This window comes from Lycorma delicatula, chromosome 7 (genome assembly GCF_047948215.1).
Source record: "Lycorma delicatula isolate Av1 chromosome 7, ASM4794821v1, whole genome shotgun sequence".
Classification (NCBI taxonomy): domain Eukaryota; kingdom Metazoa; phylum Arthropoda; class Insecta; order Hemiptera; family Fulgoridae; genus Lycorma; species Lycorma delicatula.
In genome coordinates this window covers 77233359-77253067 of record NC_134461.1, presented here as the reverse complement: position 1 = coordinate 77253067, position 19709 = coordinate 77233359, and the positions used below count along the sequence as shown (strand labels likewise).

The 19709-nt window shown below is 27.0% G+C and overlaps 1 protein-coding gene across 2 annotated transcripts in view; it reads right to left on the bottom strand.

Moving 5' to 3' along the window:
- Nucleotides 1-206: 206 nt before the first annotated feature.
- The window catches only part of LOC142328076 (torsin-like protein), a 37952-nt gene continuing 18449 nt past the window's right edge, over nt 207-19709 (bottom strand). Inside the window, exons 3-6 of one of the 2 annotated variants that reach the window (XM_075371558.1) lie at nt 18018-18169; nt 12812-12957; nt 6662-6812; nt 207-5279 (exon numbers count right to left, since the gene is read on the bottom strand). In XM_075371558.1, coding sequence (XP_075227673.1) covers nt 5117-5279; nt 6662-6812; nt 12812-12957; nt 18018-18169 — 612 coding nt within the window. In that variant the 3' untranslated portion in view covers nt 207-5116. The remainder of the gene's footprint in view (nt 5280-6661; nt 6813-12811; nt 12958-18017; nt 18170-19709) is intronic. The other variant, XM_075371557.1, reaches the window with a different exon arrangement.

Genomic DNA, 19709 nt, shown 5'->3' with positions numbered 1-19709 from the left:
TATAGCATTACATTTTAGATTTATATAAAGCTATTTTTATAATTCTTTTAATTTATATGCTTGCTTTAATTGTTACTTTTAAAAAAAAATTTTTCTTAAATCGTTAGTGGTAAGATTAATATCTTAATAGTAACAATAGTATAATTACATACCATTATATTCTATGAAAAATAAAAATTGCATTCATTAAATTAACTTCTGCTTACATATGCATAGTAAACAGAAAAAAGCAAAGTGCTTTGAGTGGGAAAAAATTAATTCATTTCCAAACACATTACTACGTAGTTAGACATAACAATTCAACTTTATTAATTTACAAACAATCAACCAATTAACTCTTCTCATAGTGCATCCTTACAAACTCTTGAAGGAATTAACAAAACATGAAAATTTAATGTTTTATTTCCAAATAAATGAACAAAGGGTATTTTAAACGTGTGAATGACTACAGAATATTGAAGAGTATATTTTATATCAGTTGCTACATTAAATGACAATATTTAAGTTAGAAATTTTCCAAATCTATGTGGCACGTGTAGGCATTATGATTAGAAGCTTCATTCTAGAAAGGTTATAAAATTGGCCAAATGTATCTAATACATTACATTGGTCACTAATTTGTGACATTGGTCAGGTCACTTGGTTACTAATACATACTATTGGTCAGGTAATAAGTGTATTGCTTATACTTATGATTGTTTTTGAACAAATTACTATCACAATAGATAACTATGCCATGGAAGAAACCCTTCATTAAAATATTATTTTTGAACATACTCTGCACTTTGTTCTAGTCAACTTCAAATAATCAGGAGTTTTTTACATTCTGTTTAATAAAAATTCAAGGGACCAAAGGAAAACTGAATTAATTAATGGATAATTTAAACAGATTAAATACTAAGTTAGCTTATATAAAAGTATTTTTTTAAGCACATAAAAATTAGCTTTACTTTATGATATTTTTATATTTATAAGTACTTTAAAGTTTGAATTAAACAGAACAAGAATATTTTCTGACCATCTGTTGTAAGTATTGATTTTTTGTAAAACTGATATTACATTTTTTCCTTTCCTTCAAAATTACCTTATTGCTATATTATTAAAAACAATTAAACATTTTAGCAATGCTAGTCTATATAACCTTTACAAGAAATGGGATGACTTGTAAGCAATCAACATTACTAACAGAAACCAATAAACATGTTTTTTTTTTCAATAAGTAATAATTTTCAAATGTTCCATAAAAAAAAGAAATATTACAATTCACAACAATAAAGAAAGTGCAAAAATAAAAATACCAATAACACTGAAGATGGCAGCAAAAATTACAGAAAGGTCAGATATAAATTTTAAAAACTGTTAGCTTTAAGTGAATTTGATTTGGTTTGCCATTAAGAAATAGTATCTTTTTATAATTTTTACCACTGATCATTGTGAACAATAGCAGAGTAAATTTCTTAACATAATACGTTTACACAGGTTTATAAAATTAAAAAAATCATTATATATTTATTAATATTTTTTTTTTAATAATTGTAATAACAAATTAAAATAAAGAGTGCATATTAAATAAAATCTGAAGAAGTAAATTACTGTTAAAAAAAGTTAATAATTTTTTTTTTACATAGAACTTAAGTTACAATTAATCAGTTCTACACAAAAAAAAATATTTTTCAATAATTTAAAAAAGCAGAACAAATTTATTTCATTGACTAGAATACTAAACTACTTATAATTAATATTTTTAACTTAGATTAAACAAAATCCATAATAAATTAATTCCAGTAAAACAATTTTCATATTAGATTATGTAAATAGTAAAAAAATTCTAAAAATACAGCATTACACATAACTGAAATAAAACAATGTTACTAAATTCAGGTTGATCTTTCATAATTTTGTGTTTACTCAACTTACATACCCTATATTTTTTTATAGATTTTTAATAAATATCAATGTAGACTATTGTGTATAAAGCATGTAATTTAAATTGTACATACTTTCTCAGGTAAACAAAATTTTAATGGCTGGTTTTCCCTATTAACAGAAGTGAAGTCTAGTTCTGTTCTGTTGTCTATTGTTCCAAAAAAAAACAGGCCAACAATGTTTTAAAATATGTCACATTACTCTAATCCTTATCAGTGGCTGCATCAGGTATAAGTGGTTAAATTATTGAAAAAAATGGATCAAGTAAGTCTAAGTACAATAATCTGCAAATTCCTGAAACATAAATTAGCAGAAGAGGATCCCAAATCTAATGATGGAAGAGAATATCAAGGAAGAGCCATATCCATTATCCATGAAATCAAAAGAATGCTCTCCTTAGTGCCATTAATGAAAAACAAATTTTATGAGGCTAAAAGATGGAAAACATCCTGAGATAGAAAAAAAGTTTTAATCTGTATTTAAGACTATAACTATTGTGATGCAAAGCTAATGACATAACTAAAAAGTGTTTATTTGGTAAATTTTAATGATAACCAGAACTTCAAATATTTTCATCATAAATTTTGAAGAAACTACAGGGTAGCTTACATCATTTATTAAATTAAATAACCTTTCACTAAAATGAATAAATTTCTTTGTCAAAGAATACCAAGGGAGGATCATATGAATAAATTGATCTAATGAAACCTATCATAAACTGGCGATGTTAACTGAAAGTGATTTTTTCAAAATACCATGAATACAACAATAAACAAAAGAAGTCAGAAAAAGACTTGTATCTCAAATGTATTTGATAGAACCAAGATTGATAAGTGTCAGCTAACAGAGAACAAATTTTAAATAGACGTGGAAGATAAACCTTCCAGTAATGGTGATACTGTTTGTTGAGTTTCTATCATTAAATTTTTTAGAAAGTAAAAATTCAATTGTAAGGAATGAAATTAATCTGAAATTTTAGTTAATTTAAGGAACTCACATGCCATGATGTTGACTGAATTAAAATTATTAAAAACAATAATTCTTAAAATGAAATCAAAATTATTTTTAAAATTTAAATATATCAAAATTTTAAGGTGTAAACATTTTTTTGAAAAAAAAAATTATGTACATTTAATTAGTTATTAATTTTGAAGAGAATCTTTGTAAAACCCATATAAAATTCTTCACATAATTTATGCACTTTGGACTTTTCTTAATGAAAATAGTTTAAAAAATGTAAATCATATGAGTAAGTACAGTATTATGCATAACTCATTCAGAATAGTAAGAACAATTTTACATTAAAAAAAAAAATGCTTGCTGGGAAATTGTTTTCACCAAAAACTAAATTAAAATTAAATTCCGATTTATATTTAAGTCATTTATGATTAACTATATTAACATCTATGATTGCAGAACAAGAAATAACAAATAATTCAGCAATAGTTAAATTAATTGGAGCTGTCAAATCAATTAATTGGCATTAAAATAATATCTTTTTACGTGAATAATATTAAATTCATTAATAAAATGTTAGTAAACATTAACACATTGCTGAGAATACAATATAGCATCAACCACTGAGAAGGGAATGCAAATAATATACTAGTAATTTACAAATGCAATATTGGGGATAAGTAATTAATATAAGCATATATTTGTTAAAAGGAAAAGTTCAAAGGTACCAATTTCCAGTTATTCAAAATAAGTGCCTTAGCACTTATTTAATTTAGCAACAAATTTTCTGTTTTTTTGACATTTTACACAATTAGATGAGGAGTTGCAATATCATGTAACTGTGGGAATTGATTCAGACATTTCTGTCCTTAAATTTTTTATCAAAATATATATCACAGCTGAAATATATGGATGAATTTGACACAAAATCGTTTAATGTAACACTGACACAAAAATACTTTGGGTAAAAAACTATTATTTTTCTTCTTATTTTTTAATATTTGACTATGATTAAGATACAATCAATTACTTTACCTCTGAATATTTCCTAATATTAATAACAGAGGACTCTATTATTCAGAGAGGCTGAAAACTGAGAATCATTTTTCTAATTGTAGACAAAGTGTACTTTCTAATATGAAAATATGTCTATTATAATACAAGCAATTTAGAATGAATGGTCTAAATTGTTTATTATTATATCTACTTTTTTACAACTTTGAATATTTTCCTACTTAAAGTTGACACAAATGTAAATTTGAAATCAATTTAAACGCTTACCAACTTTGATTAACATTTAACAATAAAAATCAATGTTATATAAACTAACCTTTTGTTTATAACAAGACGTTAATAAATTGACATGAAAAAGTAGCTGTTTTCCCATTAATTTGATTACATTTAGTGTTTAAGAGTTATTCTATGCAGGCAATATTTACTGGTAAACTAATTAATAAGTTAATGAATATATCACCTTGCATCCAGTTCAAAAGTATATTTTACTAGATTTAAGTTTTAGAGTTGTAGGTAACCTCAGATAAATATGTTTTACAATTAGATGCAAAGTGAAATATAGATTAGGTCTATCTGCAGAAGTGAACAATGACCAACAAAAAACCAAAATCCTTATAAAATAGTTAACTTAATTATTTGTACAAATTTCAGTACAAATTTTATTTCAACTGAAATAAAATAGTGACATAAGTTACTGGTAAATTATTTAAAAACAATGAAAATAAAATACTTTTTTTTTTTTAATCCAATTTGATGCCAATATAACATGCAAACAGTTTTATAGAAAAAAGTACTAAACAAGGTAATTTTAAAAAAACAAAATTCAAAATCCATTATCTCAGATGACTTTCTCAGGAAGAAAGGCAGGTGTAAAAAAACTGTTTTTTTTAAGATCAATTCTATTAATAACATTTGAATTATATTTATACTTCTTTGGTGATTTAATATTGTGTGATGCTGAATTTTAATTAAAGAAAAATAATTGAGGAAATTCATTGGTTCAGCTGCCTTTACAGGTAATATTTCAATAACTAGTAACTGAATACAGTAAATGTAACTGAAGTTCAACAGAATATCTTCTATATAATTATTATGTTACAGATTATTCCAGTATAAAAATAAAACTACTGTACATTTAGTATGAATTATAATAATCTAATTTAATAGTTAATCAACTGTTATACCACGTCAAAATCTCATTTTCAGCTTTTAGTGCATTTTATAGATCTTCATGACTAAAAGATTTCATGTTATATTGATAATCACTTGATTCTGCATCATAAATTAAAAGGTTTAATTTTTGTGGTACTCTTTTACAACCGACTTGTGAAAATTTATTATCAGGCTCTGGCCCAAATGTAATTGCTTCTTTAATTACATCTCTGAAACAAACCAATCATATAGATATGTTTTCAATACAATTCATTCATTATTTACAAATTATTAATGATTGATTAAAATTAGTGTCAACAAACTACATTAAGAAGAAGATAACATGCTTAGATGACATGTATGTTTTTATTAGTATAGCTCTAGATAAATGCACCAATTTTAATTAATGATTACATTACAGTATGAAATGATTTATTACAATTATCTGTCACTTCATAAGACAAGTTAAAAAATTAAAATTTTGGATAACCTCATTTTTTTGGTTATCATTTTGAATAACCTCTCAATTAAATCGTTCAAAACTGCATCAAATGTCACCAAATATATAAGCTTAAAGAGAGAATTTCAGTAAAAAAAAAGAAAATACAATTAAGAGTTCCATAACAGTACTGAGTATGAAGAGTATTTTAGCTTTGAAAACTTTTGCTCAAGTAATACTTATTCAATTCTTTAAATTTTGTTTTTTGAAGTTGGCGTAAAAATAAACATTTAAAAAGGATATGAAAAAGTATTATTATTCACTTTTATAGTATTTTTTTCTGAAATAAGGAATTACATAATATTTTTTTATAAGTTTTCTGAATTGAATTTTAATGCAAAACTGCTGTAAAGAGCATCAGACTAAAGTGTCAATATGTAATAATAATCCAATATTAAATAATGATAAAAATAATAAAAACTTCTAACTGTCTATGTACACTAATTTTTTGTTAAAAAATCCTTTGTGTAGATAATTTAAAAAACAGAAATTGCAACAGGATCAGTAAATGCATTTCTTGTACAGAATTTTTAAAAAAATCAACAAAATCTGTCAACCTAGTAAAATAAAGTGCAGAAATAAATACACATAAAAACAAGTTACTGGTAGAATTATGAAATTTCTCCTTTTATTCAATAAAAACTCGACATTACAGAATTATACTGGAAGAGTTACTAAATTATGTCATCACAGAAGGAAATCTGTGATGACATAATTAAATAAATAAATTGTAATGGTAAGATTCTCTAGCTCAGTGCATATAATTTAAGAATTATGACTTTTTAATTTCTACATCCAACTTTGGATGAACAATTCACACAAATAAAATGTTTTTACAGTTTTTAAGTTCAATATTTTCAAAATTAGATTTTTTTACTCCATAACCCTTAAGTAAGTTACAAATCTCTAATTTCAACATATAAACTATTTTTAATAATTTTTTAATCTAATTCTTAATTTAATTTGATGTAACTGGTATGCAATTATTTTAAATATCCTGTATTGGATTCTAACAAACAGTATGAAAATATATAATATGTAATATTTAAAATAAAACCTATATTTAAAAAAAAGTATAAGTACAGATTAATCTCTAAATTTTAATCTACTTACTTTATTAACTTTTGTGAAGCTAGAAATTCCTTCTTAATTCTGTGAAGTTCAGCTTCAATACATTTAACTACATGTTTATGTTCTAATGGTAAAAATGGTACAAAGTGGTCCACTAGAGAATATTTTATCAGATCACTATCTTTCAATCCACCTGAAGCAATTAAATTAATTTAATGATTTGAATGCAAAGCCACAAATCAATAACATTCAGAAATCATTCAATATATACAGTAACATGCAAATTAATCCAAACACAGATGTTATTTAACAAAAAGCAACTTAATAAAAAAAAAATCATACCTGTACAATTTGGAAATATCAAGTAATTAATATATCCTCCTTTATTCTTAATCACTTCACGTAACACTTTGGTATTGATTCATCTAATGTACATTTTTTATTTTTTCATCATGAAACCATACTGATATTATTGCTTTAATGAGGTAGATTATAGTGGTAAAATTCATTTTTTACAGTTGTTTTTTTGAGTATTGTCCAAAGATTTTCAACTGGGTTTAAAATGGGGAGTTGCTTGGTCATGGGAGCACATTAATGTTTCATTCTTCAAAAACTTTACCACTTTTTTTGGCAATATGGCACGGGACCAAATCTTGTTGGAACACTCTGTTGCCTTGTGGGAATTTTTTTTAAGTTGTGTCACAACCCTTTCCTCAGAATCTCGATATATTCATCAATACTGGATAGCCTTCAAATGTGAAACAACCCCAAAACATTTTTTTAAGGGATGTTTAAATGATTGTTGGATATGATCCTGTGATGTTTTTTCATTTGATGCTTTTCTACATATGGGACCCTTTGCCCAGAACATAAAAATGTGATGTCAGAAAATATAACATTTTTCCAGTCGTTAAGTCTTTTGGTCCAGTTAGCAAGTGCTTTGGCCCATAAAATGTTTTTATACAAAAACTGCTTTTTAGCTGGCCGATAAGCTTTCTGTCCAGTTGCAAGAAATCAGCATCTAACAGTTGTTACATGTAAATTTGTTACAACGGCTGTTAATTTTTTGATTTAAGTCCACAGCAGATAATTTTGGATCAAGTTTACTTTTTCTCACTAATAACCCTATCTGTGTTGGAGTAGTTTTTCTTTTACGGATACATTTGCCTTTCCTTTGAGGTGAAATAGAACCAGTTTCCTCAAATTATTTTAAAATAGCATTCACTGTCCCTTCTCCAAACTCAGAAGCTATTTGTTATTGAGTCATACAGGTATGTTCAGAAAGAGAAACAATTTTTGAATGCTTTGTTGGAGTTAGGTTCATTATTATATATACAAGACACACAGAACAAAAAATAAGAAAAAATCATTTTTTAATAAAAATGAAATAAACTTTTACAAAACACTATTTATAATATGAAAATTGCTAAATTAGGGATAACTTCATATTACAACTTAAAGAATGGCTGGGATCAAGCAGTAGAGCCACAATACAGAAATAAACAACAAATTCCCTGTGTTTGGATTAATTTGCATGCTGCTGTAGGTTTCTTCAATTTTGAAAACTAGAATGGAAATGAAATAAGCAATTTCCAATAAGGGTGCAGTAGCGCTAGACAATATCTTGCCTAGATTTAAATTTTGAGGATTAGGAGCCTGGCTTTAACTAACAAGCACATTTTGAGTTTTTCCATGGATATTATAAATACCCCCTGGAAAATGAATGTTTGCAATTCTACAGGCAGAGCTGCTATCCTACTGAGCTTCAATAAAGAACCGGCAAGCAGCTCTAGTGTTTATTAAAAGATGTCATAAACGGACAGTAAGAACAGCAGCTTACATAATTCCCACATTATTTATCCAAAGAAAAAGGATGAATAGGGAAAGGCTGAGAGTTGGGTAACAGATAATCAAATAGAAAAGGACTGCACCTAATCAAAGTCTTGGTGGCATTGTCTTGATGGTTAAACTCATAAAAGGTTACAAATTATAAATTTCCTGACATAATCCAGACTGATTACTGGTAATCAGTACAAAGTTGAGTAATGCTACATAGCACTTTTGAGTATCTTTTTAGTCCCCTAAGGTTTCATATCTATTAAAAAATCCCCCTTCAATAAAAAAATTGAAATATTGTAATATCTAAACTTTTATCAAAATGTGTTTTACCTTCACAGCAAAATTAAGAAAATGATTTTATGTCCCTCATCATTACCATGATTTTAAATACTGCAGAATTTCATTTTATAAATGTGTTCTACTTATGAAAAAAGTTTAAAAAATAATGATATGCACAAAGTTTAGTCCTTTACTCCCCAAAAAATCTAGCTTCCTTAAATATAAAACTAAACTATAGGAGTAATATTAAATTGGTTTCTTTGTAAGTGTTATGTTTCTGAGGGCCAATAAAAACTTTATTATAATTAAAGGTTGAGCTCCAATGTCCAACCAAGTGCTATTAAACCCTTTATCAACAAAAAAAAAAAATGTTATATTTACACTTTGCTTTCAAATTACATAATTTTTTAAGGCCACATAAAGACATCAATCACATCAGAGAGATCAGAAACCTTCTTCCAACCCAAGAGAAATTAGTTAAAATTTACGGCCTTCAATTAATAAGAGTTTAAATATTTTTTTATTCTAACCAATACTCTAGTTGAATTCAGTAATATCAAGGTTTCTCAGTGGCTGTCTGTGGCTTCTCCAGGGCCTTACAAATAACAAAATCTAATTGTTCTTGCAATTAGTATAAAACTAATAACTGAGAAAATTAATAAATTATGAATGAAATTAAACTTTTGCATACGTATGACCACCAATAAGGAACTTTTCATGTATTAGCTTTAAAAAAAAACCTGATATAAACTAACTCATTTGTATTTCACTTTGAACTATTTCTAGTTTTCATTTTTCACTATTTCATTAAATTTGTTGCTTATTACAAAACAATTTTGATAAAACTTGCATCGGAAGTTAATTATAAAACATGACTGAAGTATATTCTAGCTCTTAACATGAAATATTAATGCAAAGCAAACCCCCATCAAACAATTTCCAAATGATATTTAATCTACAAAAACCGTAATCAAAATTTAATTTTCAATCTATTATGTTGAATAAATTTTATTGGGGAATAATATTTACTACTTCTATGTGTGTGGCCATAGTTAATGGCCACTACTGCATTAAAATAAAGTACTTAGGTTTGCTAGTGATCAATAAAACAAGAACAGATGTTTAAGAAGTCTGAAGGACAATATTATAATTTTTCTCTCAATATATATTATATATTTTACTAAATTTATGAAATACTGTAATTTGCTTCTTCAGTGAGATTTAAAAAAAGATTTTCAGATACTTTTTTTTAATTTAAATACAATAAGCTTTAACTATCAGTCAGAAGGTAAATTTTTACACTGAATGTGAAGCAGATGTTTATTTTAAAAGCCTAATTGTTTCATTACCACAGGCTAAAATTAAACTGTATTTAGTTTTTTTAAATTAGAAACAAAATGAATATCATTCTACAATTATACTGTTTAACCTTTATGAATAATATAGTTATAATAATTAAATAAACTAACAAACTGATGATTAGTAATATAAGTTACTGTTAAAAAAATTTATCTAATACTAATTTTTTATATTTATTTTGTGAACAAACAGAAGAATAATGTAGTTAAAAGTAATAAATCAAAACTTTACTACTTTATTAGAATTTAAATAACTAAAAAATCAATAAATCATGTGATTTATTATAAACAAGACATAACAAACACAATAAACAAGACAGTACAATACAGCACACTACACAGGAGCTTACTAATACGTACAAATTATTAAATAATAAAATTTGATTGATGTCTCACACTAAGGCATCATTTCATGATTTCTTAAGGAGAATTATATTTTACATATTACAATTTTGATTTTATGGTTCAATAATTTTATTAATACAAAGTGCATTTAGAAAAAACCATACACGCATATAAATACAACTATATGTTAAGAGTTTGTATTCTGTGCACTTAGTAATGTTTTCTGCCATCACTGGCAATCCCTGTATCATAAAAGTTTGCTTTCACAAGATTGAGGACCTTGAAATGAGAAGGTGTCTCTGGTTTTTTCTTGTTGTTCATTGTGTGTTTGTTGCCTTTGAGTGATTGAGACCACGTCTTTCCATGTGCGCTCAAAATATGGAAACCTTTAAAACAGTGAATAAATCTTCCATGAGTACATAGTATACACAGACTGTGAAAGATCAGTTTTCTTTTAAGATTTCTAGATACACCAGTTCCTAAACAGAAATTATAGTTCTTTGTGGTTTTATGAAGTTGATCATCAATAAACTTCTAGTTGGTTTTAATCAAGGATTGCCAGGAACACTCTTTTTACGCACATTCATTCAAACTTTCCAAGACATTTCACAACATTTTTAATTATTGTATTAGTATTGTACACAGCAACTAATAGCTAATGAATTTCATAAAACATATTTTTAAAACAAATAAATGTATCACTGCTGCTAAATTCACAGTTAGTAACAACATAATTACTATATTTTAAAACTTCCCTACTCACACATATGCAACCACAGAGAGACATGCATAGCAAATAGGAAACTAAAAACACTGTCAGCAAACTAGTTTAAATTGAGCTCCACAAGTTTGACAACCTCTGCTAGGAGAAAGTAACAACAGCCACCATTAATTAAGTGTATGCAATAGTTTTGAGGATGACATTTTTGATCTACGCTTATTATTCACATTCCTCTACTTCATCATCCACTTCCCTTATTCTCCAATTTTTCTCATCTTTCATTCCTTCTACCTTGGATAGTTACCATGAGAATTATAACAACTGCTGTGTGCTGTATCAATATGTGGCAGGATTCTAAACTCTCTAGTAGACACTGAGGCAGCTGGTTGTTTAATAGGGTGCAATGAGATGTCTAACCTGTCTTGACTTTTTTTCTATTCAGGGATCGTATAAAAGCATACACTAGTGGCTGAGTAAAGCCAGCCTCCTACTCCTATGTATTAAAAAATTTAATACAGTAAAACTTCTTATACTGAAATAAGATAATTAAGACATGTTCAAGGGAAAACACCAAATGTGAGAAAAGTTTTTTTTTACTTTTTTTTAAATTTTAAAATAATTAATTAGCAACATTCAGAACAAATTACACATGAAATCTTTCTTAAATAAATTAGATGTCATCTGAGAATTCTTCTTATTCCTATAATATAGAGATAATATATAAGAAAACAGGTTAGAAGTACATAACATACATGCATTGACTATTATATTTAAATATGCATTAAACAACATTAAATTTTTATTTCAATATCAATTTAACCTTTATTCATATCTCATAATTATGCTGAAAATATGAAATTTACATTGTCAAACAACTTATTGTAAGAAGACAAACATTTCAATGAAAATTACACAATGAGATTTATCAGTTGATTTCTTTTGACAATCATGTAAAATCAATAAAAAGTAGACAAACTTCTCTAAATTGCACGTAGTGAAAAAATGAAGCTACCATTTTTTTTTCAGATACATTCAATCATCTTATTTTATTCAAGAAAAATATGAAACAGTTTCACTTGTTACATCATGTAACAACAATCTGAAATTGACCTAATTTATAACATTTATTTTTATACCAACTTAATAGTTTCTACTACAAACTTAGGGCCTTGGCCCTTCTAAGTGTCACTGTCCTACACAATAGGTACTCAATTGTTTATACTTTGATCAGTCAATAATAATAGATGTTCTTTGTAAGGTGAATATCATCAGTCTGAGTGACATGTTCCATGTAATCCCATTGGAGGGTAGCCAATTACCCTCTAGAATTCTAAGGTAAATCAAGCTCCAACATGCCTTCCCAAAGGACGCATGAATCAAGCATCTTGGTCTCCACTGGCGATATTATATTCCTTTAATAACAAACGCTTGAATCAGATTTAACACAAAGGTGAACAGCCAGTTGTAGATGCTGGCTGATCACAGAAGGAGCCTCCTAAATTTATGGCCTTGCATGGGTCAAAGCACCAGACTAGCCATAATACATACAATTAAACTTCTCCTAATTTCTCTATAATATGCTTTATACAGAAAAATAAAATAATAACGGAACAGATATTTTGTTTAAAAATATCAATTAAAAAAAATTACCTTCACTAAATGCCACATCCTTTATATCTGTTTCAAAATCACTAAGCTTGAATTGATTACGATCAGTCCCAATATTAATGTACTCTAATGTTTTCTTAGAAATAACTTCAGCACCAGTATTTGAAATAAATATGAAGATAGCTTTACTGAAACAAAAGGTTTTTCTTTATACTGTAACACAAACATACACTCAACACCATTCATAAAAATTCAGTATACAGTATTATAAGAAATGTACATATCAAACACATAGCTACAAAAGTTTTGTGAAAGAAATGTATTAAATTAAAAACAGTCAAGCATCATAACATATTTTTTTATACGTTTTTATAAGTTCTGAGTTTTTTTAACATTTTTCACAAAAAAGACTAAATATACCAATTAAATATATCTATTTACCCATTTTTATGTGAAATTTCACTTTCAGAAAAAGTTGTTTATCTTTAGTCTTCAAGTTAATTGCCATATCTGTAGCAAGGATAAGAGATCTAAAATTGTTACAAGTTACTCCTAAAAATGGAGATAGCATTATTAAAAATAACAAGCATCTCAAGCCAGCCTAACTAATGAAACTGAAGATTGAAAGGTTTCTCATTGCATTCTTGATTAAGCTGAATGCTCTGTTGCCTAAAATAAGTGAGGCTGGAGGTGACAGACAACACTATAGTTAACAGTTTCACTCTCTTCATCACAGAGACTCAGTATAATGGACATCAACTTTAGAGAAATTAACTAATACAACAGGTGCTTTACATATGTTATAGTCTTAAAAACGACTGGAACAGAAAAAGTAAAGCAACAAATTAACACACTCCATCTGTTATAAAACAACGCAGTGTTTCATTGACAGAACTTACAAGTTAATCAAGCTGAAAATAGTATCTAATCAATACGCTTAAAAATAATAATAAACTATTTTTTATCTTTATAAATAAGTATGTACAAAACTGCATTTAATATAATTCAATGACGATTCTCCACTTGACATGCACATGTGTAGACAGAGAGATTGTAATGAAAAAGAAGCAACTATTAAAGAAATAACTATTAACTTTTCCAACTATATAGTAGTTATACTGTGAAAGTGAAATTACGACTAATTGGGTAAAATTTTTCATGTCAGAGTTTCTGCAGTTTTTGGCATTCATGACTCCCTCTAAACAAAAACCACAATTTTAGAACTGAAAAATTCTGGAAGGATTTGTATAAGTTACATATGCATAAATATTACATATTAATTATGTAAAAACAATTAATTGTTTTATCTTTTTCAAACCCTGTAAAGGGCCGTGGGGCAAAAAAACTTTTTTCTTTTTTGTCATTTCTGGATTCAAATTCACATTCTTGTACTAATTAAATGATTTTATTACATTAGTATGTCACTTTGCTTATGTATTTGGCTGGCTTCATTCTAAAATGGAAGATAATAAGCCAATGTTTTTGCTTTTTTCATCAGTTATCATTTTGCTTGACTTATGAAATTTTGTATGATGACTTTTGAATATGGGTTGTTTGATCCCATTAATTTTGGTTACAATTGATCAAGAAAGTGAGGAGATATGATTATCAGGATCTCATATATAAAGATTTCACTCTAACAGTAGAATAATTTTTTACGTTAGGTGCATACTTTTCTATGTTCTACTACATTTGACACCTAAGTAATGTGATAAGGTAAGCCCTCGGGTAGCCAGCTTTTTTTTACATTATCTATTTTCTTTTCAAAATAAATATTTATCAATAATAAAGTAACAAAAAAGGTTGTTTTTATTTTAAAAATGACAATAATTATATTTGACATTTAAGTAAGAAGTTAAGTAATTTAAACAAATTAAATAATTAAAACAGATTTTTTTAAACATTTATTATCAGTGCATTACAGTACAATTATCATTAGTAGTATTAATAAATAGATTTTTACTGTACAGAAAAAAATAGAGTCTACTCCTTTTATTTTTATTAAATAAATAAACAAATATTTCATTCTGATTAATAGATAATAATACATTATTAATCACATCATTATAATATAAATTATAAATCTCAAGACAACAATTAAAGACAAAAAATCAGTAAGTAAAATATTAGTTATTTTATTATAAATACATGAAATAATGTTAAGATAAATACATTAAACATAAAAAATTACTACGAAATAATTCACAATTCAGATGGCACTATTGAAAATTATTTTAAGCACATATTTATGAATAAATTAAATGGGATGCAGAAATATTAGCGTTTATTTCTTTTAAATTTTATTATTTAAAAATTTATTGACAAAGTAACATTGTTCACAAAAGAATATCTTTTAATTGTATTTTAATAAATGGTGGGAAGATTTTTCAAATGGTTCAGTAATTTATTACGTATGGCAACAGAAACAAATTATGACCCTTACTTGTAAGTTGTAATACTATGTTGAGTTTTATGAAAACAATTTTGTTGTCTAGTTTGGTAGGTGGTGGATTTTTTTTTAACAAAAACAACATATTCATAAATAAAAACTTAAGGATAATTTAAAAATATTTAATTTTCTAAATATTGGTTTACACCATCGTTTTTCAACCTGGGGATCACAAAATTTGCCTACCACTTTACAAGTAAACAATAATGAAATTTTATGACAAAAAAAATAATTTATTATAAACATTTTACTAACATTTATAAGTGCACATGTAAAGAAATAAATTAATGAGATGGTTGCATTAGATTTTCATTTAAAAGGTTCTCCATATATGAATCTATGTTAGAAACACACAAAAGCAAATTGTTTTCAAGTGATAAAAGATGATTCCTGTATTTAGTTTTTTGCAGAACCATAGATGAAAACCCCTTTTCACAGAGCTAAGACATTTCTAAAAGGAATTAACATTAAAGGGATTATTATATTCCTTCTGAAAGAGATTAATATTTTCAATGTTACTATTACTAAATTTCCATATTCACTTCGACGAGTAAGCCAAAATGTATCTAAATCTTCAGATGTGAATTGTAGCTCTAACGTTTTATCAGCAGACATTTTGATGAGCTACTTGTGAATCTCAACTGGCAATTTGGTAGCAGCAATAATGTTTTCACTAAATGGATTCAGTACCCATCTCTTCAAGAAATAATTTTTATCTTCTAGGAAATACTTCGCCAACTGAATTTTTAGCTCATGCAAATGTATCATCATGCTACCCCAACTGTGGTGGTCATCCAAATTTTTCTCAATATAATCAGAAGTGAGCAGAATCATAACAAAAGTTTTGCTTTGAAGGCAAATAAACCAGATATCAAGCTTCTTAATAAAAGCATGAACTTTGTCTGTCAATAATAAATTTTTATCACATCCTTGTAAATTCACATTTAAGTTATTTAAATGCAAAAATACATCAGCTAAGTAAGCCAACAGCAACATATACTTATCATTCTGTAAAAACATTGATAATTGCTGTCCTGGAAAAATATTATTAATTCATTTCGCAATTCCAATAATCGGGTTAACATTTTTCCTTGCGATAACCATCTGACTTCTGCATGGAAAAGATGTTTTTTTTTGTTGCCCATTTCATTGCATAGTTTAGGAAACAGCCAATTCTGTGACGGTCGACTTTTAATAAAATTAATCATTTTTACAGCTTTAAAAAGAATTCATTTGAGATTTTCTGGCATATTTTTTGGGAAGAGCATGTCTGTGAAGGCAGCAGTGTGTCCATTCCACCCTTGGTACAAGACAATCTTTTAATTTTTTGCAGAAATTCACAGTTCTTTACTATTTTAGCCTTTGCACCATCACTACATATTTCCTTCTGAAAGGGATTGCCAGATTTGGATGTTTAATTTCCAAGTGTCGAATTAATTTTAATAGTTTCATGCTTTCATCAGAGAGGACTTGAAAGTAAACAATGCACTGTGGCTTTGAAATGAAAAAAATGAAGTAAAATCATAATTTAAATAACTGTCATTGTACAATCTTGTCTTTTTACCAAACGATTCACAGGATGTAGATGGCTCACTTCATTTCTTCACAAAATTTAACAATTTTGCATAAAAATTTAATTAAAAGAAAAAAAACAGTTACACATTTGACCACACACTAAAAAATCAAAACCTAAATTATTATTATTTTCAATGAAACTGTACTTTTAAAAGCCTAAATAAAAAAAGTATCATATGCATTTTTGAACATGACACTCTCACAGCGAATATTATGCAAGCATACCAATTACAAGGAGCATGTACACATCAAGTTGGAACCTGTAAATTGCTCATGTTTGTATTCTTCAACGTGCATGTTCATACTCGTTGCTATCAACACAGCTAAATAACTTTACAAGGTTTCATTGAGTTGTGGTAGGTGGGGTTTGGGAAACAGTCATAATATATTTTTTTAATATAATTTTTACTTTTGAGGGTTGTGGTGCTAAAAAGGTTGACAATCACTGGTCTATACAATTCATACTTATGCACAGCAAATAATGATCTGTCAACCATTTTTGTACTTTAAAAATTCATTCTGACTTTCTGAGGGAGCCTAAGAGAAGACATTATACTTTAGACGGGAATATATGTTAGCAAAATAAATATTTAATAAATATGACAAGCATATTGTTTTATGATGGCGCTTGAAAGCAAAATAGAAGTTTTACTTTACTACAAAAGAAATTAAATTGATCATCCCATAAGAACATGTCATCTAATAAAATACCCTGAAATTTCACTTATGGGCAATAAAAATACTATTATCATTAATGGAATTCCTACACATGTGATCAGCAATATTTAACTGTTTAGTACAATATAACAGTTTTATCTATTTTTAAAGTTAGACAGCTAAAATTTATCCAGTGCGTAAATTTTTTAGCTATCATAGAATTTTCAAATACTTTTTAACAATTACCTCCAGGTATAAATACAGTTGTGTTGCAGGTAAACAGGTTATAATAAATGCCTCAAGCTTTTGAGGCAGGTCATTAATAAACAATAAGAAAAGCAAAGACAGAGAACACTTGCCTTTGGCACTATGCATTCTACATTTTAAAATGAGGACCTAAATTCAACCTGTATACTCTTATCAAAAGATGAAATTTCAAATACTTATTTACAGTAAGTAAAGTATGACTTTTACCAATTGTAAGTACTCTTCCGATAACATACCTACTAAGATTTATCATCAGTAAAAAATATGGAACTAAATCAAGAATTACTATTTTATTCTTACCTTAATTTATTTTCCTTACTAATTCTTGAATCTTTAATAAGTGAAGAAATCTTATTAAGTAATCCTGTTTGAAGTTTATGAACTTCATCAAATATGAACAATGATTGTGGACATGCCCGTGTCATACTTGTAATAGTTTCGGTAATATCATTCTAAAAAACATATAAAATAAAGATAATACCAACCTCAATAAAAGTTCACTGTTATGTAATTCAATATTTACCTAATCAAAAAATGAATAATGATCACTATTTGAGACATCTTTCAGTCCTCAGACCATATTCAGTCTTATTTATTATTATTATTAAGTGAACAGCTATAATTGATATTAAAAAAAAAAATAAATAAAAAAGTTTACTTGATCACGACCTGAATTTACTCTTGCTGAAAAAGTTCCAACACATATAATTTTTCAATGATATGCAAAGAAGTATAAAATCAGTAAATGTGAAATAAAATTTTGAATGAATACAGCAGAGCCATTCTAGCAAGGCAATTTTTCCTCTACTTACAGCTGTATATCTCCTCTCTGCAGGCACCTTGCTATAACTGCTCAGCTATACAAGTTTGATATTATCATGACTCATCATGTGGTTTTAACTGAATAACAACAAGGTATGTAATGATTGATATAAGCTTAGCTTTTAGGTGACCAGCTGTCAATTATTTATTCAAACCTGCAACAACAAACTGATGCCAAATTTGGGCTGTCACCCTATTTTGTTTTCTTTAGCCTTTTTAAGATGATGAGAGAGATGACTTTTATATGTATGAGAAATGCATAGCATGACCAGGATTCAAACCCAAACCTTCCCAGATATAAAAGATTCTACCACACCAAGATGAAAGTTAGCTAAATGGCATTTATGATATAATACACAATATTTACCATATGTTTAATAACACAATTAAACTAGTATAGTTTGATGCAATCAATTATTAAATATTGTTTACTATAGTCACTCGCTAAATCTACATCAGACTTAGAGTTTTTGATAAAAAGAACTTCACTGTTTCCTTTAAAAAGATTTCAAAAATCATTTAAGGGATGTCACATGCCAGGATACTATATATCTAAATCAGGAAAATGCTGGAAAAAGCAGAAGACATCACTGAATAATAGAAATTTCAATTCTATTAACTGCAATTATGTTGTATATACAATATTTAACATATTGGATATGTATATGTATATGGATACATATATATATTACATATTGGATATAACATATTGTATATACAATATTTAACATATTGTTAATATTTAACATATATACAATATTTAACTAAACAGGAAAGAACACATTAAGAATGTCACAAAAGAAAGAAATTATCTTTAAACAGTTATATCTTATCAACCACTTGATTTATTGTGTTCTATGACTCACATCATTGTCTAGAATTGTCTATAATTATTTCAATGTGGAGGGCTGTAAATGGTTCTATTCTTTTCTAACAAATGACCAAGATATCCAGTAGTTTTAATGGAAATTCTTCTTTTTTCATAAACATTTTTCCACCCCCATTGTTTACTGAAATCATAAAACTATGTAGATTGTAGTAGTGTTGTTAAAATAAATAAAATTGTTCAAAAAGATTGTTCTACTGCTATTAATAACTGAAAAAAACAATTACAGTAAGCAATTTCTGTTTTTAAATTGCTACCATGCTGATCATTAAAAAGAAATACTT